The 27003-nt window shown below is 37.6% G+C and overlaps 1 protein-coding gene across 3 annotated transcripts in view; it reads right to left on the reverse strand.

Moving 5' to 3' along the window:
- Positions 1-2175: 2175 nt before the first annotated feature.
- The window catches only part of SH3GL2 (SH3 domain containing GRB2 like 2, endophilin A1), an 89589-nt gene continuing 64761 nt past the window's right edge, over positions 2176-27003 (reverse strand). The window contains exons 2-9 of one of the 3 annotated variants that reach the window (XM_065740628.1): positions 24292-24356; positions 22121-22193; positions 16446-16589; positions 14005-14138; positions 12596-12754; positions 10586-10689; positions 5966-6099; positions 2176-3641 (exon numbers count right to left, since the gene is read on the reverse strand). In XM_065740628.1, the coding sequence (XP_065596700.1) occupies positions 3442-3641; positions 5966-6099; positions 10586-10689; positions 12596-12754; positions 14005-14138; positions 16446-16589; positions 22121-22193; positions 24292-24300 (957 nt within the window). In that variant the 5' untranslated portion in view covers positions 24301-24356 and the 3' untranslated portion in view covers positions 2176-3441. Of the gene's footprint in view, positions 3642-5965; positions 6100-10585; positions 10690-12595; positions 12755-14004; positions 14139-16445; positions 16590-22120; positions 22194-24291; positions 24361-27003 lie in introns of all 3 variants that reach the window. The other 2 variants (XM_065740626.1, XM_065740627.1) reach the window with 2 other exon arrangements.

Here is a 27003-nt window from a genome sequence, read left to right on the forward strand (position 1 = left end):
ATTTTATTTTGTTTTGTTTTGTTTAATTTTATGTAAAAATACTGGACCTTTCAGGAAACAGGAATACAGGAGTGATGAGAACTATACAGTGCAACAGGTCTGGACTTGTGTCATCAAGTGGTGGCATTTAACAGATTTTTTGACCATTTGTGCATTCTTTCTGGATCTATTTGTAGAAAGACCCTAAACAGGGTGGGGATGGGACAGAGCTGCATATTTGCTCTAAATCATACAAGATTTTCTAATAGATAGCTGCTGTACACTTTCCATAAACCCTACGAAGTAATAAACTAATAGTAATAATATGGAGGTGCTCCATAGCACAACCCCATGTTCATGATGCAGCCCATAGAAAGGAGCCATAGCGGAGCAGAGTGAAAAAAAAGAGGAAGGAGCAGCAGAAAAGTTTCAATGAAGTGACCACAAACCTCCTTCCCCTGTGCTGCTATGAGAAGGAGGAATCGGGAGGTAAGGGATTAATTTGAGCATAAGAAAATTGGGCAGAAAAGTTGTTACTTCAATGTTAGAATGCTTTTTCTTTGTTTCTTACTACCCAAACCTATTTTAATTGTTGATAAATTTTCTCTAAGTTTAGCCATTGTGATGCTTCATCCTGCTGGGCAGGTAAACTCCACCACACTGATCTCTCATTCCCATTCCTAAAAGGAAAAGGGGGGAGCAAATACAATGGAAAAGGGCTCAAGGGTCAAGATAGGACATGGAGATCACTCAACAATTATCATCATGGGCAAAACAGACTAAACATAGGGAAACAGAAAATTTATTGCCTGTTTCTGATGGACAAGAGAAGTGAAAACTAAAAGCAACCTAAAAAAAACTTTCTCCCATCCACCCTCTTCTACTTCTTTCCCCTGAGCAGTTCAAGTGGAACTGGCATCGGGAGCTGCTGTTGTATCAGAACACTATATCTCTGCCGCTTCTCCATGGTCACACTGCCCCTGTTCCATGTGGATCCCCACCATAGGATGCTGTCCTTCCCAAACTGATCCCACGTTGGCTTCCCACATGCTGCAGCTCTCTAAGCACTGCTCCAACATGACTCTCATTCCTCACAAAGCTGCTACTGCTGCACAGCAATTTTTTTTTTTATTTCTTATATATGCTTGACATAGTTTCACATGACTGTGCTTCACAAAGCTTGTGGAGGGCCTACAGAATAAGTCCTATGAGGAGCAACTGAAGGAACTGGGGCTGTTTAGTCTGGGGAAGAGAAGGCTGACAGGAGACCTTACTGCTCTCTTCAGATACCTGAAAGTTAATTCTAGTGAGAATTAATTCTCTTCTCACTGGTGACAGGTGACAGGACAAGGGGAAATGGCCTCAAGTGGAACAGGCTCCCCAGGAAGGTGGTTGAGTCACCACTCCTGAATGTGTTTAAAATTCATTTCGATGTGGTACTCAGGGATATGATTTAGCAGTGGGTTGTTAGAATTAGTTTGGTTTGGTTGTGATTGGACTTGCTAATCTTGAAGGTCTTTTCCAACCTTTGCAATTCTGTGACTGAGATTCTATGCTCTCCAAGGTACAACAGTGTCTCTCACTGGCTAGCAGTGAGTTTTCTAGACAGATGGAACTGGCTCTCTTCTAAAATTCGTCAGTTTCTAGACTCTTCTCACAGAAGCCACCCCTGCAGCCCCCGTTACCAAGACCCATACAGTCAGTTTGTCAGTGACAGTAACAAATAAATGATCTCCCTGTCTCACTCTTGGCTCACAAGCTTTTTCTTCCTATGTTCTCTCCCACACCACTGAGAAGGGACAAAGACATTGGGTGGATGTCTGTTTCTTTGCCAATGTTAACCCATGACAATAACTGTGCAATAATGAATATGACCCTATGTAACTCTAATAAAAAACCTTCAAAATAAAATCATAAGCTAAGTGAGCCATAGCATTACTTGGTGTTTTTTGAAACGCAACATGCTTTAATAGAAAGTATCCTGTCTCCACAAGATTGCATGCTGGTCATAACAACATTAACTTTATGTGCTCCATGTTCAGCCTACCCTATTTATGAAGATCATTTTACATTTTCAAGTCAGAAACATGTTTTCTGAAAAAAAAAAAAACCCCTCTCTTATTAGACAAAGTTAAGTACTCGAGATTTGTAAACAATAAAATAATAATTCACAAAAATATTCTAGTTATTCTCTCAGCATTTATTTTAAATATCAATATTCCATGATACAGTTCATATATTAAGCAGTAGGGATTTGTCATCATTTCACATCATCCAGTACTGAAGTGGCACGTTCAAAGCAGCACATTTAAATCTCTGAAAGAGTCTCTATAATTTAGATAAATAGAACTCTGGATAACTAAACTAACAGAACTTTTGCATCTGAAAGATCGCTGAGAAGCTAGGCACAGCACTGTACACACCAAGTGCAGTAAGGAGGAAAAAAAAGAGTGAACAAAACAAATGGGGAAATGTTTTTGCACATACAGCCACATGTCTTTAATTGCTCAACACAAAAAGAAGTAAGTTTTATTTAGTCCTCATTGAGGGCAGAATACACACAAATGATGTTCGAAGAACACATGGTAGATAAAAGTAAAAGTAGGGAAGGTTGTATTTGGTTGGTTTTCCTCCACAGTGAATGAGTTTACAAAGACTATCTGGTGCTTAAGCAGCATGATTTCGTGCCAAAACTTGACAAGAAATAGTTAACACTTATAACAGTTTTATCCCCCATCTTGCCCTTTTACTGGCATTTTACTGAGCATGCTCAAAGTTTCTGAAGGGCAAATTCATGTAGTTTGTGGTTCAAGCTTGTTACTATAGGAATCCCCTTTTTATGGTTCAAAGTTTCCCTACAGATGGAAATAGGTCTTTTAATAACAATCAAAAATACAAAAATGAGCAGAGACCAGAAGGGCACACAGTACAGTGGTTCACTTTCTGAGAAACCAGAGAGTCTACATTTATACTGTCTCTGTGAGAATAGCAAGCCATTTTGGTCAGAAGATACAATTCTTGTTAGTCATGGTTAGACCTGTGTGAACTGTATCACTAGGAAGGGAAAGATGGAATGGCAAGAACTTTTCCCGCTTTTTATACAGAACTAAGACTGAAAAGTAATATAGTGGTGATAGGCATTATCTTCCCAATACCACCTTCACTTCCCATACTTCACCATGAGTTACCTGTTTGGCTTGCCATCATTTTCCCAACTTCATCTCAGCAATACTCTGGTTACCACCAAGCCAGCAAGGCCAAGTGATCTAACCCACACTGTGTTGGCTCAGAAGATACCACGCATCACCACTACGTAGTATGACAACACATAAACCAAAGATGCTCAGTGGGACTTGACGATTCTAACCACTGCAGTTTGCACTTGTAAGGTGTAAGAAGCAGCATTTTGAAAGCAGTGGTACTGACATTACTATCTGGGACAGAGGTGGTGGGCCAACTACCCTAATTGGGTAAAGGAACTAGAATATCGACATAATTGATGGGAAAGAAACCTGACTGGCCATGAAGCATCCCTTCATACCAGTTTTCATCGATCTGGTTAGTGAGGGTAATAATATCACCCTCCTTAAATCCCAGCTCCCCTTCATTTTCCGGTTCGAAGTCATACAGAGCTCGGCAGCATGGCTGATCCATGTGAGCACCTATGGTAAAGAAACAGAAAAAAATAACGTTTAAAAATCTCAGCAGTTACAGTATCCCTTTTAAACTTGTACTGTGTATAGATTTTTCTGTTTTTAGAGTATTTAATATGACGATGACATTTCCTTAACTGCATCTAAATCTGGGCTGCTAAACTGCATTACAAGATAGCTACCAGCTTATGGCAGTTGAGAATACTAAAAGAACTAAACTACAGTCAAGCCCACACTTAAAACAACAACTACTACTGGTTTGGGATCTAATTTTTATCTATTTACAAAACAGAAGAAAATGAAGCAAAAGCCCAAACATATTTCAAGCTTTACTGGCAGAGATGCTTTGTCTGTGTCCCTGGGAAACAGTGAAAGGGTATCTTAAAATAACAGTGAAAATAAAACTGCATCTTTATTTGGAAACTTCACTGGCACAGGTATTACATAGACTACCATATATGCTCCTGATCTCTTGAATTTTTGTATGATGTTTACAAAGAAAAGCTTCCCATTCCCATGAAACATCTGATGATCACAGAGCCACCAGAACTGCTTTGTAAAAAGTTTGAAATTGAAAGCTTTCTAATGATATTTCATGAACGTCTAACCATAAACACTTTATCATGGCTAATGGATACTATTATAAGCCATTAGTTAGATTAGATTTTAGTTGGTTATATGAAATCTAGAAATATTATTTCCTCCTTGTGTTCCCATCTTTCCATCAATCGCCAAAGATTCTAGAGCTTTAAGTCTACCAAAAGCATAATTACTCACAGTTAAACAGTTAGGATTTAGCAGCACTAAGATGTCTTAAGCTTATATCCCCATTTGACTTTCCACAGTAAGTTTGTGTACATCCAGTGGTCAGAATGAACTGACACTTGCCTCTAAATCATAATGCAGCATAATCTAGAAATATGTGTTTCATCTTTTTAACTGTGTTTCAAGATGAACAGATTTCAGATTCAGACTTTTTATTTATTTATTTCAACCGTTCCCTGTAGCTAGAAGATCCATGCTTGACCTATTTTAGGACAAGGACAATAATATTCCATTTATATAGATGTCAGTAAAGCAAGACTTAATGCAAGATGAAATCTTTGAATGAACTAACACAAACATACATTAAGGAATTTTTAAAGAAGACATTTTTCTAAAAGCGATGAGTGTCTCAAAAGAAAGAACTTCTATTGAAGAAAATGCTAAACACTGCTCTCTGAAAAGGAAAGTACAAGTATGTGGAATACAGAAATATTGGTTTGTACAACCTTATCAAAAAGAAGTAATCATGACACCACAAAAATAAAAGTGAAGAAAATTGTGTGGCATGACATGGAGATTTTTATTATACAAGACTGACGCTACACTCATGCACAGGGAATCCCCAGTTTAACTCCCATTCCTTGCCAGCATAATCACAAAATTATTAGTTTACAAGGCTCTACTAGGCCATTTTCAGTTGCAGGTGACAAACCATTGCTACATATATCTGGGAGAACTTTAAACATTCACACAAGGATAATATGAGAAGGAAGGAAATCCTGAATAAAGATCTAGTGAAAAGTATTTGATCTTGCAACACAAAGTGTGCCTGCACTTGTCATTGAGATAAAATGGAATAGTTGAGGTCAGGGTCTTCTAAGAGAACAACTGTCATGATAATATGTACTAACAGACTGTTACTGTGAGGAACAAGTGATAAGGCTTTCTTAGTATGTGCTGACAGGAAATAAAATACATAAAGATACTAATGACGTACAGTGATAAAAATGTTTCACCTTGCATATGCTGCTTGCCACTGGATGAATAACATACCTCACTTGTCTCTGTTTCTGATTTCACTGATTTTTAATTTCAAGTTATATGTACCATAATACCTGATTTAAAAAAAGGATTATTATTAAAAATCTAAGATTATGGAGATCTGCAGTGTTCCAGGGTTCTCTATTTTACGGAAAACTGATGGTTGATCCATGAGTTTTCAGAATGCCAGTTTTATGACCTATATTTCAAGAGGAATTTAGTATGGCAGCAACTCTTTTTACTTCTAGTACTAAGGACATATTTTGAACCAAAGACGGATGATCCATCTATGTTCTTCTGCCTGTGGAAATGAATGCTTTACAAAAAATTCTGCACAGTGCTTTGTAACCAGACTAGGTTCTTCAGTAAAATGATGTAGTTAATTCAAACAATTCAAATAGTTCATCTGTACTATTTTAATTCTCATTTTCCTTACTAAGTAAGAACTACTCTCTAGGAGGAATATCTGCGCTGTAGGAAAATTCAGCCAGATTTGGCCTTTTTTCCTCTCATTGTACTGCTGTTACCTGCTGGTTTTGGAGTGGTGGCATGGGATATTCCTCCATTGTGCTGAGTATTGTCACCACCAGTTGTGAAATCCAGGCTCATACGAGGTTTGGGCTGGTATTCTCTTTTGGGCTGAGATGATGCCTCTTTTATTCTGTCAAAACATGAAATCAGTCAAATTGCAAGGCTCACTTCCTTGAAAACAGATGAGATGCAGCAAACAACTTTATTTGCAAGGCTAAAATTTAACCTTTGTCAATCAGACACTCCAAACAAGTTTTGACATTTAGAGTAATTTTTCTTTATCATGTTAGTCTGAATTACCACCTGACATGACTATGACACTAAGTTATTCATTGTTCTTTCCCCTTAAGAATTAGTATTTTGGGCAAGATCCTTTTAACAATAACAAGAGGTCCTAATGAAGAAAACCTTGTGATATGATCTAGCGATACTTAAGAGATCTATCCTTATTTTTAGCTTGACTGAAACCAGTTATTTTGTTGTTATTGCTATTAATCCTTAACTATTCAACAGCTTGATGCCAACTCTTGTCATTTTCTTAGGAGACTGCATGAGAATGTATAGACTCCTGCTGCAGCCTTTTTGCAGCTGTAATTGGCAATACTTGCTTCATAGAGACACCGAACTCCAGCTTTCCTCACTCTCAGATTCTAAGAATGTTATGCATCATTCATTTCAATTTGTTCTTCAAGTTGTGAAATCTACAATTTCTAGGAAAAAGAACCTTTTCAGATTCCTGTCTAGAGAGAATTCAAGCAATTTATGCAAAACAACTTCCAAACCTGTTTCTAATATAATGTAAAAAAGATTATCGAGTCAAGACCTCTCCATTCGAAGTGCAGGTTGGTTTCTCTATCCTTTTCTAGGCTGGCCACTCAGAATACAATCAATATTAGCCAGTCCAAGAGACTGATTTTCTTCTTCAGAAAAACAAACAAACAAACAAACAAACAAAACAGTATCTAAAAAGAAAGCAATGAAGTTAACAAACAACCTTAAATAAAAAGGCTCTGCTGCATCTCATTCATTTACAAAAGTTCTTTTTTAAAAACAATAAAGCCTTGAAAGAATATATTTAACCAGTTTATTACTCATAATACTTCTCTAAAGGAAGTATCATTTTTCACATTTTATAAACTTGAAGTTGATAGTTTGAGTTTCTAACTAAAAATTCCCAAAAAATTTAGCATAGGCCTTTTTTCTTAAGAAAAGAAGTATCTCCAAGGGAATTGTTCCTGCTTCCCAGCTGTTCTGTCATGATACTCCATCTTGATAACTGAAGCTTCTTTCTGCTTGATGAAAAATAGTTTAAAAGGAAAAGTCTGATTTTATGAAATTTACTTAAACTCTTAGAATGTTTGCCAAGTTTTTATAGTCCTATTCTCTGGAATTGGTATTTCAAGGAAGCTTAAACCTTCCATTAATGTGTAAGGAAAAAAAAAACAAAAAAACATTCTTTCATGTACAGTTCCTGAAGAAAGTTTTGAAGCCTAATCTAAAGGGTGCAGAAAGAAGAATCCACTGCAATTTTAAATGTCTTGTGTTTGCTGTTTTGGGGGTGGGTTTTTTTGGTTTAAATCATGTTCTTTTAAAATTATTTGAGCATTATTTTGAACAGAAGATAAGAGCATGAAAAAATTGCATTCGGAGCTTTTAAAAAAAGATCATTTGCATTCCGATCATTTGCAAAACTGGCCATATGCACTATAGATGTCTGTAAGAGTGAACAGTATCAGGTGGTCCATAACCAAACAATCAAGCCAAAAAAAGGAGAACCATATGTTCTAGGCTGCTTGCTTACCGCCATCAGGAAAAGACAGGTATTTGAATAATAACAGCTCAGCATTTCTGCTTAATCCGTCACAGACAGATCACAATGCATTCATTTGTGCCCAGTTGTGTGAAGCAGACATTTTACAATTTAGGGTTGAGCAGTACACTTATGCAGGGTGATTTTTATTATTATTTTAATATGGGTATTCAATAATAGTAATTTGATGCAAGGTACTTGAAAAGTCAAGTCACGTAAAGCAAAAATAGTGACCATTTAGCAGAAGTTTAAAAAGGGGAACTAATTACCTAAATTGGCACAGGATGAGAAATCTACTGTAAAGACAGACATCATCACTCTGTGGCATACTTTATTGACTACAAAACAACCTACACTTGGGAATTTTTTAACACTTCAGTACTTTAAATGAATTGTGTCCTTCATTTGGAAGTGCAGAAAATCATTCTGTTGGCTACTCAGACAGATCTGTAAACCGTAGCCAGCTCCTAATCTCAAAGAAATTGTAAGAGTTAGAACTAGGTTAGCCTCACAGACAACATACTCTGAGAAAATAAATACTGGCAGTAGCACCAGAAAATGCATCTACAGAAATGACAGAAAACAGGAAAGAATTATCTTCAACTGAAGTATTGCCTTCATATAGTATATGAACATAGGGAATCATGGAATCTACTTTTAGGAGTAGCCATTCAGAGACATGTGAAATCTATGTTATGTTTCCTTGAAGGATGTGTAAGAGATTGATGAACTTTTAAAAAACATTACTTTCCTCATCTCAAGGAGTTAATAATCTACTTCATGTTGATAGAAAGAAAAAAAATAGATTTAAAAGACACTGCATCAGTTTAGCATTCACAGTTACAGAAAAGTGGATGGAAGAGGTAAATTCAAGCCTCATATCAAGTATAATTGGATTGAAAATAGAGCTGAAGATTATTTAATAAGGTGGCAATTACATGGTACCAGAAGATCCCCTCCAAGTGGAACAGAATGTAAAATACGCTCTTTTTCATAGCAGTCATTAGCATCTCTGAAAAGATCACTTCCGAATTAATGCAAGAATGGAAAGGCAAACAAAGTTACATGTACAACTGGCATCAAGTGTTTCTAAACATTCAATTAAGTTCAACTAATAGACTTAGTGAACTGAGATTCTTTCCTGAACTCAGATCAAATTGAGTCATACTCAGAAATATCTGCACCTTCAAAATACATACACCTCAATTTGCAATTGCCTATTCAGATCGTTTTATTTCCATAATCATACAATTACCACATTTCAAAATCCAAGTTTTTGCATTCTATTCATAGATGTTCTGCCTCTGTATCATTTAAAAAACAGTTGAATAAATTTACTGTCAACAGTTTACAGGCCGGTTCAGCCCATTTCCATGACAAATGGGTTGGGGGGACCCATGGACCAATGCCCCAAGAAAGGGAAAAGGAGGAAAGGAGGGCAAGGAGATGGGCCTAAAAACAAAACAGTAGCAATGATCTGAGGAGGAAAGCTGATTTACTAAGTAAGCTATTGGGGGCCATCTTGTTTAATATCTTTATTGATGACCTGGATGAAGAGCCTGAGTGTGTCATCAGTAAGTTTGCAGATGACACCAAGTTGGGAGGATGTGTCAAACTGCCTGAGGGTAGGGAGGCCCTTCAGAGGGATCTGGATAGGCTGAATAGCTGGGCTGAGCTCAATGGGATGGGGTTCAGTAAGGCCAAGTGTCGGGTCCTGCACTTTAGCCACAATAACCTCATGCAATGCTATAGGCTTGGGGCAGAATGGCTTGAAGAATGTAGAGAGGAAAAGGACCTGGGGGTGTTGGTTGATGCTTGGCTTAACATGAGCCGGCAGTGTGCCCAGGTGGCCAAGAAGGCCAACAGCATCCTGGCCTGTATTAGAAATAGTGTAGCCAGCAGGAGCAGGGAGGTGATCATCCCCCTGTACTCAGCTCTGGTACGGCCGCACCTCGAGTACTGTGTTCAGTTTTGGGCCCCTCACTACAAGAAGGACATTGGAGCGTGTTCAGAGAAGGGCAACAAAGGGGTATGGACTACAAATCTTATTACAAGCGGCTTAAGGAGCTGGGGTTGTTTAGCCTGGAGAAGAGGAGGCTCAGGAAGACCTCATCACAGTCTACAACCTCCTCAAGGGAGACTGTGGTGAGGGAGGGGATGGCCTCTTCTGCCAGATAACTAACAACAGGACAAGAGGCAATGTCCACAAGTTGCACCAGGGAAGATTTAGATTAGATATGAGGAAAAACTTTTTCTCTGAGTGGTCAGATGCTGGAAGGACCTGCCTAGGGAAGTGGTGGAGTCACTGCCCCTACAACTGTTCAAGAAGCATTTAGATGAGGTGCTAAGGGATATGATTTAGTAGCTTAGTAGGTAGGGATGTGATAGTAGGTTGGGCAAGATGATCTTGTAGGTCCTTTCCAACCTACTGTTTCTATAACACAGTATAATACAATAGAATTGGAATTGAAGCTAATACATAAAGCGAGAGAGAGAGAGAGAGCACCAAAAACCAAAGGCCTTACTCTAACACTGAAGGCAAGACAGCTAGGAGCACACATGCAGCTCATGACTTGCTAGCAGTTTTATCTTTTCCTTTGAATGGAAAATGGAAAAACGCAAAGTAATTTAAAGTCCTCTGGGGTATGGAATTCTTCTCTTCAGAAGCAGGTACACCTGGAACTACTGATGATCCACAGAACTGGAACATTGACTCTTTAACTCCCCAGTATGCTACATGATGTTAAGATGTGGAATACTGATAACAAAGATCACAAAATCGTCACATTTACAAAAAGAGTATTACCTGTCTTCCAGCTTAGAAGTAACTCGCTGAAGAATCTGCGTGGCCTGCTTGTGGTACTCCAGCTGGGCTTGTACAAGAGCAGAAAGCTGGCTCACCTGTTCAATCTGATGATTGATATGAAAACATATCTTAGGTCACATCATCACACATCAGCAATAAAAAATAAAAAACACTGTCACACTGAAACTGCAAAGTCTGCTTTGCTTTTTCCTATAAAAATTCCTGTAGTTCATGAATAGTTTTGAATCAGCCTTTATGCATTAACGTGTGTGGTTATGACCTGATCAGGAATTGTGATTGAAGCTCTTCTCTGTTGATCATCTCCAGGGTCTATCTGCATGAACAATAGCTTACAGATCTCTTTATTCCAAAAATACTTTCATTCAGAAAGTCAGAATGAGACTAACATTAAAGAATAATACACCTTCTCCACTGCAACCTCCTTTGGTGTCCATGAGTGGCACAAAACCATATGGATCACAGGCATGCTTCTTTTATATTCTGGGCTGTGGAGTATGCCAAAACAGGAAGATGCAATTCACCTTTGGATGTAGGTTATCTGTAGTGGAGACAAACAGCATTCTACTTCATAAAGAACAAATTAGCGAAAACTCTTGTGAGGCAAGCATTTCTCCAATGAAGAAAGGCCGAAGAAGCTGAGGCTGTTCAGTGTAGAGAAGGCCCGAGGGAAACCTCATTGTGGCATTTCAGTAAAGGGAGCATATAAGAATGATGTAGAGAGATTTTTTACATTTTGATAGTGACTGGATGAAAGGGAACACTTTTAAGCTAAAAGACAATAGGTTCAGCTTAGGTACTAGGAAAAAAAAATTCACTATGGAAGTGGTAAGGCATTGGAACAAGTTACCCCATCTGTGAAGACATACATTCAGGTTGGATGGGATCCTAAGAAGTATGATCTGCTGGGTGGCAACTCTGCCCATGGCAGGGGAAGTGGAACTGGATGGTCTTCAAGCTCCTTCCAGCCCAAAACATTTATATAATTCTGCTATTCTACTATTCCATGAATGTAGTTCCCAGAAGTTTCTACAATATACAATTCCTCAGTGGTGTATCACAAGCCTGGACTATCAGGTCATATAGGGCTGTTTGTTAATACAATGATTAAAAATTCATTAAACTGATTTCATTTTGCAAATGTGTTTGTTTTTTTAATGTCTCCTTTAAAGCACTCTGTGCTGTGTTAAAGGTCTAATCTCCTAATACAACACTGATAACAAAATGAGTTACATGTGAATTTAAACTTAAAATAAATCCAGCCATTAACTTAAACTGAAATATTTGAATCGAGATTCAATGACTAGATATCCCATGCAACAAACTTCAGCTATGATGCGTGATTTTTTTTTTCCTCCAGATGAGGTAATTTTTTTTCTTGTTTGATTTTACAGTTACAAAGAATGAATTAAAAACCTGAAAGATGTTAAATCCCAAACCAGATTCTAAGCAAAAAAATAATAGGCTTCCGAATCAGGTTTCTGCAGTCAACATATTAACTTTGGCTTTCCTATTTCTTACAGCATATGATAAGGACAGAGATTGTGACAGTCGTGCTTTCATCATCTCTGATCTTTATCAGCCCTCCCAGCAGTATACATACTTGAGCAGAAGCCTCAGATTAAACTCCATAACTGCAGCTAAGTAAAAATCATTATTTACATTTATGTCATTCTAAAAAGGAAGATAATTTGTCTTTCTAAGTAGTATGGTTCTGTTAGGAAGCACAATGGTGTTATAGGGGATTTATGTTTTTTATCTCTTATCAAATACCTATTAAATTAGTCTTGTATGTGTATACTGTATATTAATAATAGCTTCTGAGCCTCTCACTTAGTGTAATGAACTAGGAAGTGCTTTCTCATTTTAAAGTTATAGGAATCTATGGTATCACAGATTTGGAAGTTCAACTGCTTTAGATTTCCTTCACTACTGAATCAGCATCCTCCTGTTCTAAGATTTAGCTCAGAGCACAGTCAAGAGGTATCTCACATCCATCTCCAGAAGGTTGAACATGCTCGACTCAGCAATTTCTTTTGATTCATCAAATTTCTCCAGAGCTTGGCGAAGCTCTTCATCAGGGAGCTTGCCCTGCCTTTTCTTTTTGTAATCAAAATCCAGACGTCGACCCTCCATTTTCTTTAGATGATGCTGAAAAGCAAAAAGGCAAAAGAATAAGTAAGAATAAAGAGTGTTTCCCAACTCCCCTTGCCTTTCTCCACTATGCGCTACCTGTAATGTAACCAAATACACCATGTACATTTACAAATATGTGTTGTTGCTGTATGTCATCCCTTCCTGAGACAGGAAAAGCAGAACAATGACGTGGTTTTACCTCTCTTTTAAGATGTATTGCTGTTTAAATATGAAAGACGTTCATCACTAAAACAGGCCACAAACAATGAATAAATACTATTGATATTTGTGTTAAAGATATGAGAGTTTATGACATTTAACTCTTTTGGGCTTGTGTAACACTTTTCATGAACAAGACAACACAGAAAAGACTTCTAATCACTTTCATCAGATTGACAAAGTATCTTAATGCTGTCTTTTATTAAAGATTTTCTGCTTTATTAATTGACAGATTACTCTTGTCATTCCTTTTAGAGGTTGCCATGCCAAGCTGGCAAAAAGTTAATATTGCTGGTCAGAACACTTAAGGTATTTACTTTTTCTCAGAAAAATCAATGTCATCTAATATGATTACTCTATCAGTTTTGTAAATTGTAACAGACTGCCTGAGACATCTTTGTTCCTTGTATATTTAAATATGTGAAAGCATCAACGATCTCAGAAGAATAGTTATTTATACCATTAAACATATGCTGAATTGGGAAGCACTTTTACTTTCTCTATTATAGAAACAGAATGCGTCCATACAAGTATCTGTCCACAAAGATTTTTTGTTGTATAGATGTTGTATTATCCTTGGACAATGAAGAATACAATTCATGCATTTATGCTCCAAATTCTCGGGAATGCTTTGGGCACGAATTTCATACAGACAAAAGAGTAGTGCCAGTCTAGAGGAAACTATCAAAATGCCTCTGCTTATTCTACACTAGAAAACTGAAAGCAAGCATCTCTTCATCAAATTAATAAGTGAAATGTATTTTCAGATGGCACAATTACAGTACTGTGTTAATGCCTACCTAAGTTTGGTGATGCTATTCTCAAAAAAATTAGAATTTTCATCTTTTCCATTCTAAACAGAGAGACAGCCATGAAAAGTAAAATTAAAACAAAAGTGGACTAAGTAAGATCATCTGTGAACCTAAGAGCTCTTGTTAAACTACACAACAGATTTTTATAAATATATAAATATATGCGTGTGTATGTATATATGTATATATATACATACACTCTGTAGATTTGGCATTATGAAAATGCCACAATACCTGTATTTCTCTCAGATCTTTGTCATGGAGATTCTGAAGTGGGTCGATGAAGTTTTGTTTAACTTCCATGTCTAAAGAGTCTTTGACCTCAGAGAGCTCCTTCATTGCTTCCCCCACATCTGCAAGTGCTGGTCCTGAAAAAAGATATCCACTTTATCTTCAAATAACTTGGTACTAATGCACAAAACTGACTCATGGACTCAATTAGCATTCCATTTTCACCTTCAAGTTTAGGAAAGAAACAGAGTATGACGCAATACGTGAAAGGGTAACAAGTACTTCACACTTTTACAGCCCCCAGAACTTATGCTTTGTAGCACAGCTGAACTTGAGAATTCACACTGCATACAGTCTTGTGTCTCCACACACCTCTCCTTGCTCTACTGAAGGAAATACTGAAAAATAATTATTCTTATTTGCTCCAGTATGGTCTCAACACTAGATTTCATATAAAACAGTATTAACTCAAATCTCAGCTTTCCTATTTGTATCAGTTAAAATGTTGACAGTTTGAAATGTAAGAATAGCTAACCAGTGTTTTATTTCTATTTGATGAAAGATTATTTTGATGAAACTGTCAACTTCGCACATAACATAAAAAAATTAACAAAAGTCAGTAAGAATTAGCAGTCTGAGTTCCACAAAAATTACCATTCCTGTTTTTCTCCTCTGCATTAAAATAAAGGTAAGAAGATAAAAAATACTCTCCTGATTTGAGATTTGGTGGAAGGAAGTCTACTTTCAAAGAATACTAAGGGTCTTAAACTTAAAAATGCAAGGAATCAGGAAGAGCTTTGTCTCCCAAGCAGGGGATGGATGCCAGAGCTACACAGTAAAACTGAAGGGCCTACCAGATCTGGATGAAGAGACGAACAGCTACAATTGCTGTGATTGGTTAAGAGTGTAAAAAGAATTCCTATATATATTCTGCTGTGTGCTAATTTAATCACTGGGAAACGCAGAGCAATTTGCACAAACTAAATTCTATTAGTTCTTCATTTTCTCTATAAGAATATATTTGAAAATAAATACGTAAGAGGCAACCAATTAAAAGAAAAAAAAAGTTATCTTTAGTACAAACAAGCTTACATCTGCCAAGATAGTCACTTCCCAGTCAACAAGCAAGTAAGTGCCTTTTCTATTGCAGACGTCTTTTTAAGTCAGAAACAACATACTATGCAGATTCAAATATGAAACAAAATTTTCAGAATCCTATGAGTGTTCTGAGTGTTGATAGATAAAAGTGTCCAGAGAAAAGCCTGCAAAATTATGCTGGAAATGTTACTTCCGCTTCTTAGACCCCCTACTGTGGATGAATACAATATAGAATCGTGGTATAACATGTCTGATTCAAGCAGCCGTAAACTCATTTGAAGCTTGAGGGAGGGAAGGGCTCTACAGATAAGACAGAATTTGAAACTACTGCCATAACGTATTTAAGATGGCCAGCAAAAATGCCCAAAATAATAGAAATGACGGCCTTTAACAATGTCTTTTAAAAAAATCTATTAGCCTTAATTCTTCACCTGTAATGAAGACAGTAACATGATTTACAATTTTTTGTCTGAGGACAAAAGATACATGTCACAACAAAAGTAATGCCTCCTATTTATTTTCATGGAAACTACAATAGATAACAACACTATTTGTTACTGTCAGCTATAACACATTATCTTTCAAAATAGGCACCACCATTAGCTATGCATTTTTGTCAGTGATGTACAAGCTTGTGCTGTTTGGAACGTGGCTTGTCTTTCACACTGCTGTCACCACTGCTGAAACACACCATCCACTGCCTCACTGTGCTCACATCCACTGTTTGGTCTCCACAGACATTCAACATCAAGGAATATCAGTGGATGCAATTTTTTTTCACATGGAGGAACTCAATTCCACACCTTTGCTTCAGATTCACTTCCATGTCTGACAATATTTTGTCAGACTGCTTCTCTGCTGCCATCTGTCTCACAGTGACGACGTGGAATAATGTTAGGAAGGTTCAGTCCCTAATGCCATACCACCAACATCCAGCTCTGATGTTGTGGGCCAACATAACAAAATAGGAAGCACTATTCTCACAGCAGTCTTTGTAATACAGGGACAGTAATACAATTTCTGAACACATGCATCTTCCATTACAATATACTGCTGTAGCATGTTTACAGTAGAGACTAAAGCGTATATGGACATTGTTTCCAAGTGGAAAAGATTTGATTTTTATCTGTAAGAAATTATCTCTAGTCCAAATACACAGAAAATACTGGAGTCATAAAGTCAGCAGACCTGGATCAACCTCAAAGGCGAAGTCTAATGGAACTGAACATGGATTTCTTGCAGAATTTCTTCCTTAATAAACCCATAAGACTTCCTTGATGAAAATTATATTAAATTTTGTTATCATTTTTATTTTGGTGTAAAGAAAAGATAAGTAATCAAATTACCAAAGTTACATTCTTCTCCAAGTTCTCGGCCAAATTTCAGCATTGCATCTGCCAGCAAGGCTTCAGCCTGAGGGTAACCTGGTCCCTTTTCCTGGCCTCGAATTTTTGACATAGTGTTGATCATGCTGAGTTTAGCTCTGGAAGCTGAAACAGGAAAGTGACAAAGGTTAAACAATATTTTGGGTCCACAGACAGAAATGCTCTAATTCACCTGAAATGTTACCGTGTATGTAACTCTTTATTTACCTTCACTCTTAATTTATTTGATCTTCCTACAATGTGTTTGAAAGACATCCAAATTTAGGATCAAGCATTGTTTCTCAGGAATGATCTCTTAGAGCAAGGAAACAAAATACTGACAGTCATTGACTATTTCTTTTGCTAGTAGTTCAGAGAGATTCAATCCAGAACTTTAAGTCAAAGCCTCCCTTGAAACAGCAGACAGAACACCAAGGAACACTGCCAAGATGGCATGTTTGATGCACTACAACTTAGGAAGAAGAATTTTCAAGCTGTCCCAAAATGCTTCATGCTGACAAACCCTGCCTAGCAGACAGGTACTTGACTTCCTCTAAAGGACATGTCCAGACTAGGCACATTCAAGAATAAACTTTTGAATGCCCCTGGTGTTTATGTTGTACAGTTTTTCATCTGTAGAGTATGAAATAAAAACTCTCTCCCTAGATATGAAGCCCAAAATCATGCAATATATATATATAAGTGAGGATTTGGATAAACTCCCACGTTATTATCTTTTTGAATGTACAAAGATAACACAAATAAATAATATGCCTGTGGATATGCTTTCTTTCACGTACAGAATGTGAATAGCCTGCAGAGACTGAATTCAGTTGAATTTTACTACAATTTTTTTTCCAGCTAATAGTGTGCTTTTCTATTAACACCATTCTATTTACTACAGAAAGGCACCTTTACATGCCTCTACCTTCCTCCTTGAAAAGAAGGGTCCATGGTCCCCTTCCCACATTCTGCACCAAAAATGTCAATGATTTATTGGCCAGTTCAGCCCAGTTCTCTGACTAATGGGGCAGGGAACCCACAGACCCACACCCCAGGAAACATGAAGGGGGAAAAAGAAAAGGCAGCAGCTCTGACAAGTTACTGTTTCTACTGACAAAGTGTCAAATAGCTAATATAATTGTTCAAAACTTGGCCTTGCACACATTCCTGCAACAAAGCAAACTATTAGCAGGGTACAGTCAAGAAGTGTTTTGCATATAATTTATTTTTGAAGAGTGTTTATTAAGAGATGGGTCTTGCTGCTGAATATATTTCACTTTGTGATGTATATACTTATGCACAGATATAGACATGGTCTATGCACAGAGACAGCAAAAACACAGATGTCATGGTACTTGTTTTGGCTGGGAAACACCTAGGAAGGGTTAGTACCTTTTTAAGAGACAGTAACTATGTTTTTGTAAGCTGTCTCAGTACATTTCAGTGCAAGAAGATCATGCTTTTCTGTATTTGAATTCCTTGATGCCTTCTGTTGCCACCCACTACAAAACTACCATTAGCAGACTGACTGTTCACTCTAAGAAACTGAATACTAATGAAGTATGTGGCCTTTAAAAATGGCATAGAAAGGATAGTGGTAATGGAGAAATTCAGAAGCATGAATGAGACTAGGGTGTAAACAAAATCAGTTGGCCAGGAAATCGAAATGGAGGAATGGATGCAGTACGCTGAAATAAAACAGAAACAAATGTGAATACTTTCAGAAATTAAAGCAAAAGCATAAGAGGAATTGTCAAAAAAGGATGAGGCTATGTCTCAGACAGGCTGCTAAGAGTAGAATGAGAAAGGTACAGAAAAGAATTAGGCAGACAAAACAAAACAAACAAAAAATAAACAGAAAACAAGGAAAGGGGAAGAAGAGAAAGGTAAAAATAAATCATATTTCAATTCATTTAATCATTAGTATCAAATCTGTTTCTACGCCTAACTTAATTGGAAAGCTCGAGTCCCAGATAATCTAGTTTTAGTAGGAAATCTCAGAATACATCCACCAGCAGCTTTATTTCTCCTCTTTTAAAGTCAATTCCATTAGCTTCCATGGGAGCCCAGATAAGTCACTGCTGAGTCAATCTAAAAATCCCTTCCTAACACATTTCAATTCTATTGCTATACTGCACTAGTGCCATGTGCTTTCTTTTCTAATTTATGTCTCAGCCTCAGTGAGGACAGGCAGAGATCTACAAAAAAACACATGGAAATGGCTTGGTTTTTTGTGTTGTTTTTTTTTTTTTCCCAAATGCGCACCTTATCCTTTGCACTGACTTTCCTGGTATCTCTACTAATTTCTCTTAATATCAAGTGTTTACTGACACACTGTAAAACACAAGAATGTTTTATATTCAATTTCTGTACTCTCAATAAGTAATTGTTTAATTTCAAGTTATAACCACGCACATCTGCATGGAAACTACATGATTTTCCCAATGAGACTTCATCATGCTCAATTTTAGCCATTTTCAGATAGCCTTCCTTTTTTTTTTTTTTCTTTTCCATAACTGGGAAGTCTACAATGCTAACTTCAACACTCACAATAAATTCAGCCCAATATTCCTTTCAATAAATTCACTTTTGTCATTAAAATACCTATTTTCTTTCCCTGATTCCTTTTTTTTTTTTCCTTCCATCAGTCTATTAAATGCTTAGTGAAGCTGGGCCACGCTGCATACTTCCTGTTTTGATCCCTCAAAATACCATGAAGACAACTGATCTCTCATAGAGCTGTACCTTATTAAGCAAGCACACTGTTGTTTTCAGGGTATATTCCAATTCTCTAGGAATGTGTGCCACACTCCAAACCCTCTTCATCCAATGAGAAACTGGTAAACTTCTAAACAAAATCTTCTGTCAAGTATTGCTGTTATTTTTTTTTCACTAATTTTCACCCCACTCTGCAATGTTATGTTTCTATTTCTTATTAAAATGAGAAAGCAAACAGGAAATACAGGAAATATGCTGTTTTGATATCACAAATAACTTTTTAGTAAACAGTAACATAGCTGTACAGAGAATTTTTAAAGACCCTTTTTTTTATTGAATGTCATATTGGGGAACATTTCTGCAATTTTGCTGTTGGCATAAACAATTATAAGGTGAGAGCTGAAAGAAGAAGTCCTTCTTTCCTTTTATTAGCAGCTTGACAGTTTAACAGTTTTATCACTAACTCCATAATGCTTGTCAATCCCATTGCTTTTCCTACAGAGAGCTTGTTGATGGTGAGCAATGAAGCTGTAGACTTGAGTCATAAACTGTATTCCATCTGTTGATATAGAAACTGTTTTAGTCATCATTATTTTCTTTTTAACAGTTCTCATAAATATTCTTCCTCCTTTTTTCAGCCCACTGACAGCATCGTCATACTGTCCTGCTTTCCACTGCAAACTAACACATAAATATCATGAAGTAAGCTATACCAGCAGCAGTTCTTCATCCTACCACACCAGTGATAAAGTATCTCACAGTAGCTTGAATTTATTTCCAGGTATATGGAATTTTGTCTGCACCTCCATGAAGCTCCAAAATATCAATGGTAGTTACATGGCCAAGTTTTGCTTTCAGACTGATCTTTCAGTTGCATAATTTCATTGATTCTGTTGGTGAAGCAGGCATTGACACAAACTCTTTCCATTTCTAGATTATATGAATATGTTCTCAAATTTACTGGTTTGTTAGACCAAAACAGATCCAGATCACCTTCCTTGTGAGAATCCTCTGGTCAAACAGCAGCATGCAGTTTTCCATCAGCCTTAAAAAGCCTTTCTTTTATCACCTCATGAAAACCATCAATTTATTTCTATTTCAAAGGTTCATGTTAGTGATCTCTGATTAGGACTGCAGACTCATCCTTTTTTACCAGTTCACCATGAACAGCACCTTTGCATTCCCCCCTTTTGTAGTAACTCTAACGAGGACTGGAAATTGCTAGAGGACCAGGAGAAGGGTGTTTCTTTTGTTCCCGTGCCCTGCAGGAATCACATAAACTCCTTCAGAACTCTGTCGTTCTTCCTAGGACCTGAGCAGTCTGCCCAGATCCTGCTCCCCAGCCTTTTCCTTCTCCCATCCCCAGGGAGACACAAAGGGCTCATGTCCTACATGGTGGGACAGGCCCTGACTGAGGCTGTGCTCTGCCTTCCTTGTGAAGACAGCCACCTCCAGCTCCAGGGAGCCCCCACCCTCATACTGCTGACATACAGATGGCTGGCACATAAGCACACTCCATTTCTAAGCATATGTTGTCTCTTTACCTAAAGGAATAATGCAAGAATAAAATAAGTCTCCTAAAGTAAGCCACCATTTCTCTGGAACCCATCACAGAAGCCCATACTCACCTTTGTCTTTTCAACCCACAGAAATTTTACTGACTTTGCATTAATCTCAGTTCTACCAGTGAGGATGAGATCTGCCAGGCTACACTTGGGGAAAGCTTACTCAAAATATTATAAATACAGATACTGAGTAAAACAATGAGGAGTACATTCATGGAGGCTGACACCATGATCATTATACGAGCATTCAAAGAACACATAATGGATTCTAAGGAGAGACCGGGAGAATTTAAAAATCACAAGGTCTATAGAATTAGCAACTCCATCTGGAGTTGCTCCCTCTGGAACTGTATGCCACACTGTATACAAAAACCAAGTAGGTATTTCCATCAGTGTTTTCAATTTATCATATAGACACATATCTCTATGGATCAGACTGCCAAACTTAAGTCCCAGTATGTTTTGAGCATTAAAAGAGAAAAAATGATGAAATGCAGTCACTCTAAGAGCTGTTTTAAAAGAGAAAGCATTTTTTTTCCCTTTACTAAAACAAGCTGGCACCATCTAAAAAACTTAACAAATATCCCAGAAAAAATTGGCAGTCTGCTCATGTTTTGAGTACAGCACCCGCAGTACAGATAAGCTTTCTAATAAAGCTCTCTGAGAGCAGAGAGAGATTTGCTCTAAAAGTACGTCCACCTGGCCAAGGCAGCTTGTGCCCCACACTGGGCACCAAAAATGTCAACTGTTTAGGGACTGATTTGGCCCAGTTCCATGATGATTGGGGCAGGGCACCCACTGACCCACATCCCAGGAAAGGGGAAGCTGGAAATGGAAAAGAGAGATGGACCTAAAAACAAAACAGCAGCAATGATCCGAGGAGGAAAGCTAATTTACTAAATAAGATATCAGAATACAAAATAACACAATATAATTGGAGTTGAACCTAAGAAATCAAATAAAATGAGAGGGAGTGTCTGATAAACCAAAGGCTAACACTAACGCTGAAGGCGGACGGCAGCGAGCACCCACTGCTGAGTCCATCCCAAAGGGAAGAGACTGTGTCTCATGACACGCAAACAGTTTTTATCTTTCCCTCTGAGCAGAAGATGGAGAAATGCAAAGAAACACAAAGTCCCCTGGGGTATGTAGTTCATCTCTTCTGAAACAGGTATATCTGGAACTATCAATGATCCAAGCTAGAGCATTATTAACTCTTTTAACTTCCAGTGCACTACATGATGCTACAATGTGTAATACCATTCACAAAAATCATAATACCATAGTATCATAATAATATTTTTCTCACTTGAGAAAAAGCATACTTTCAAAAAGTTCTCCAAGTACTGTGAGGTTGTAGAATTACATTACCTGGATTGGGCTGAAGATACTCTATTGTCTTCGCCATTATTTCCATAACTGCCCTGCTGGTAACATCCACTTTCTAAAGGACAGAGAGTTAAACAAAAAGAAAGATGAAAAGAGATGTCAGACAAAAAGAAAACGCTTCTGTCTCTTCTTTTTGTTCTTATGAATTCTTTTAAATATTCTCATCATTTTAATTTTGTGTCTGTGTGAACAGCTGTGGAGCAAATCCAGCGATGGTTCCAGAATTGTGACAATACCTGAAAAACTACCAAAATATTAGCCCACCATTTCTGCTTGTAACAGAATCACTCTTTAAGCGAAGCTATTACTGCGGAGTACCTCGAGGTGATCTATCAGGAAATTGACACAATTCATTACGCTATACTGATGTTTTTCATTAACCAGGAAAATGACCATAATATGGAAAACTTTTTGATAGAAATGACATTGAAAACTATTTAAAGATAGATGTAAATCAAAACCAACCACTAAACAGAAAATGAGCTGTCCGCCTCTTTCAGAGAGAGTTCTGCTAAAACTGCAGTAGGTAAGACAAGGTATTCCTCAGTATCTAATTTCAAGACCATTAGCAGCTAGAAAGCATTGACTGTTTATTTCCATAGGATCAGCCCATAAAGAAATATTTTATATTCAGGACCTTAAATAAGGACAACTACATAGAACTGCATATGATTACTTTCTTCTACTGTAAAAGGAATTCTTGCTTTCTTAAGTAGTTTGCATCAGCCTTCTAAGTTGCTTATAGGGAAATATACAACTACACTCTCTCAGAATTAGCCCTCAAAGAAACACTGTTTTGGCAGATTTGGGGCTCATCATAATCAGTTCTGTATTCTGCATCTGAGAAAACACATTTGTTCTTCCTGTTTGGATTTCTTTTTATTGCTACTGCAACCTGCCAGGTCTTGCTCTATGCTTTACACAAAGAAGCAGCAGAGGTTTGCCAGCCCTGGGTGAACAAGTAGCTGAACTTGTCTGGTCTGGAGCCCAGTAATGGCAAGAAGGCTGCAGAGGAGAGTGGGAGTGAGGGAACAGAAGGCCATGGACAAGCAGAAGGAATATGTACACTGCCTACAGAGAAGCTGGCAAGGGATTTGGGACCAGTGGGGAGCTGGGGGGGCAGCCAAGGAGTTTACTCTGTTCTGTTCTCAACTCTTAGTGCTCTCATCTTCTGGGCTGCCAACGCATACCTCCCACAAGCCCCCTGTGGGATCTACCCCTGACTGCTGCACTGTCCTATTTCCAGTTCTAAAGCTAACACTAGTTTTCTGAATCTTCTTTAATGAATTCCAGGTTTGATGGGAAGGCCCATGCTGGTGGCACCTTTAAAAGGAAGCTGGGGCAAGGGGGAGAAATCACTCCTGTAATACTCTGCGATGAAGTACAAAGGATACACCCTCCTCATTTAACTGCTATTCACAAGACATTTTTCCTCATCTTCCTATACAAATGCACATATATTTATCTATTTCCATTCTCTTTCTCTTGGTCTGTTATCTATTAGATATAAACCACATAGTAGTAATTACTGTTACAAGATTTGTTGGCAACTCTCAAATATGAAGTTAGAAAAAAAAAACATTGACTTTTTCAACTAACACATTCTCACCACTGCACAGAGCTCAGGCTCTCCTTCTCCCCATAAAGGCATTCAGTGCTACCACTGCCAGCTTCATTGAGCAGTCCACTGGGGGAAGTTAGCTCTTCCCAAGACATTTTGCCAGCAGAGGCTGCCTAAGGGTCTCTCTGAATCTGTGACTGAATATCCCAGCACAAATGTCAACCATCTTCATCAGACAGCTCTTGCTCCTCCTGATCAAGAAGCTGAGAATTAAAGTGGCACACTTTCCACTGAAATGACCATATTTACTCTGCTTACAGCATCCCTCTACAATGATTTAACTGATAGTAATTTGTAGCTGGCATCAGCTTCAATCTCTGAATGAAATATTGACAGCATAAAGAGTACCATATATTATGTACTCCTCCATCAAAAGATAAGAAGGGACAAGAAACAGAAACAATCTCACTGAATAGAATCTGAGACATTCCAAACTACTCAATTTATTCAGGGGCAGAAGCTTTGAAAATCTGTCTCTAGAAAGTAAAAATAAACAGTAATAATGACTGCATATATCTATACAAAGACTTACCCTTTCCATTTCTTTGAAGTCATCATCTAGCTTGGTTCCTTCTGCACCCCCTACTTTTTCACTCACTTTCTGCAGTTAAAGAAAAAAAGAAAAAAAGAAAGAAAAACATTCAGCAATAACATAAATTCTGGCCATCTAGTTTTCCTAACGTTATAACGTTCAGACACATTTTTTCTGAAGAAAAAAAAAATCAATCATACTTTAACAAAAGTCATCAGAAAACAAACAAACAAACAGCTACTGCGTAAGTCTCAGAGACCCAATCCTTTGCTGGTATTAGAAGAGATGCATACTATCACATCTTTACACTATCACCCAGCTTTTTTATCTGTGGAATGGATGCCAGTATTCTGAACTTAACAATCGTCAATGACAGAGCTGTATTCAGCAGACAGAAACTATGATCTATGACCATTAGTGCTGGTGAAAAATGAAGTGACTTGACAGAATCGACTGGGGAAGAGATCAAGGCATAACAAACTTTCTCATCACAGCTGAAAAATGGCCGCAGCTGCTTTGTTCAGTACATAAAAATGCAATACCTGGAATAATAATCATGTATAAACCCAAAGCCAAGCCCTGACTCCAGTCATCCACAAGAAACAGGCATCCACACCTTTGAACTCTTAGACAACATTTTGACCCAGGCTAAAATCAAGCCTTCTGCATTTAAAATCAGGTTTATAAATAAAAGTGATCCATACAAACAACAAAACAAACAAACAAACAAACAAACATAAAAACCCCAAACCAACCAAAAAAAACAACCAAACCAGCTATATTCACACCATGCAAGAATTTGAGGGTCATATGAGTTGTACAGTCTTTTCACTCTGGCAAAGACCCTGGGGGAATTTATCACAGTATTCCAGTACACTCAAGGACACCTACAAAGAGGATGGATGCATTCTCTTTGCATGGAGCTAAACTGAGGAGAAGGAGTAATAGTAAAAGTTGCATCAGGAGAAAATTCATGTAGATATTAGAAAGATATTTTTAAGGAGAGAACAAATGATCACATAAAAAACCTCTCCAATGTGGTAGAATCCCCAACACTGGAGGTTTTCAAGACATGATTGGACAGCGCCCCCTTTCCTCATAAAAGATCAGACCTGATCACATTCTGAAGTTCCTTCCCACCACAGCCATTCTGTCTGATCCTCTGATTCTGTCATTCCATATACATTACTTAGCTGACATACTAAAAACCAAAGCATTGTACTTTTGTGTCATTTTCGTTTTGCAAATATTCTGTATTGGTGTTCTTTTTCTTCTCTTTTTTCTCTCTTCCCTTCCCTTCCCTTCCCTTCCCTTCCCTTCCCTTCCCTTCCCTTCCCTTCCCTTCCCTTCCCTTCCCTTCCCTTCCCTTCCCTTCCCTTCCCTTCCCTTCCCTTCCCTTCCCTTCCCTTCCCTTCCCTTCCCTTCCCTTCCCTTCCCTTCCCTTCCCTTCCCTTCCCTTCCCTTCCCTTCCCTTCCCTTCCCTTCCCTTCCCTTCCCTTCCCTTCCCTTCCCTTCTCTGTCTTCTCCTCTCCCCTCCCCTCCTCTCCTTTATTTTCCTCTTCTTTTTTTTCTTTTTTTTTTTGCGTATGTTTTTTTTTAATTGTAAAGAATAGTCATCTAAAAAAGGAATTGGAAAATGAAACAATGTTATCATTTCATTTCCCTTATTCAAGCTGGAGAGTTTCCCTCTAAAGTCAGTAAAGGTGGCAGTAAGTGGATTTGAATGACGGCGGCTAGAGAGTACCAGTCAAAACATACTTTACTTATTGCTTCGTCAGTCAGAAGTATGTTAGTGGTGTAGCTCTACAAGTCAGACAGATGCACGTGACCCACTGAACGTACTCATCTTTCACTTGGCTGCTATTTGTCATATTAAATTTATCAGACATATTAGTTTCTGTTTTCTGCACATTTTCAGCTCTTTGTACTGAACATTCTTAAATTTTATACACTTTCCTCAGAGCTTCTGAATCTTCTTTCAACTGTTGTAACAAAGTGTAACTACCGACTTCAGTAAAATGACTTCTGCAACAGACAGGCAGGAATTAATGAAAAAATGCACTTCTTTTTGTTTCAACCCACGCTAACACTGAAAGACAACCCACAACCTATCATTTAACTGACATTAATAAAATCTTGACATGATTAATTTCGTCTTCACTATAGTTCACTCCCACAAAGCTGCAAGCACAGAATTACTTATTATTTATTGATGCAGACTATTATTATGTTTAGAATAGAAAATGACTATCAGTTCAGTTTGTTTTCTGCCAGCTCACTGCTAATTAGTACCCAAAATGGTACTAATTATCACTATGAAAAGCTCTAAAAACAAACAAAAAAGAAAGAAAGAAAGAAAGAAAGAAAGAAAGAAAGAAAGAAAGAAAGAAAGAAAGAAAGAAAGAAAGAAAGAAAGAAAGAAAGAAAGAAAGAAAGAAAGAAAGAAAGAAAGAAAGAAAGACAGAAAGAAAGAAAGAAAGAGAGAAAGAAAGAAAGAAAGAAAGAAAGAAAGAAAGAAAGAAAGAAAGAAAGAAAGAAAGAAAGAAAGAAAGAAAGAAAGAAAGAAAGAAAGAAAGAAAGAAAGAAAGAAAGAAAGAAAGAAAGAAAGATAGAAAGAAAGAAAGAAAGAAAGAAAGAAAGAAAGAAAGAAAGAGAGAAAGAAAGAAAGAAAGAAAGAAAGAAAGAAAAAGCAAGACTAAACTTACCCTTACC

Source organism: Cyrtonyx montezumae, unplaced genomic scaffold (genome assembly GCF_038088225.1).
Source record: "Cyrtonyx montezumae isolate F1298 unplaced genomic scaffold, pur_monq_1.0 scaffold_29, whole genome shotgun sequence".
In the NCBI taxonomy this organism is placed as follows: Eukaryota; Metazoa; Chordata; class Aves; order Galliformes; family Odontophoridae; genus Cyrtonyx; species Cyrtonyx montezumae.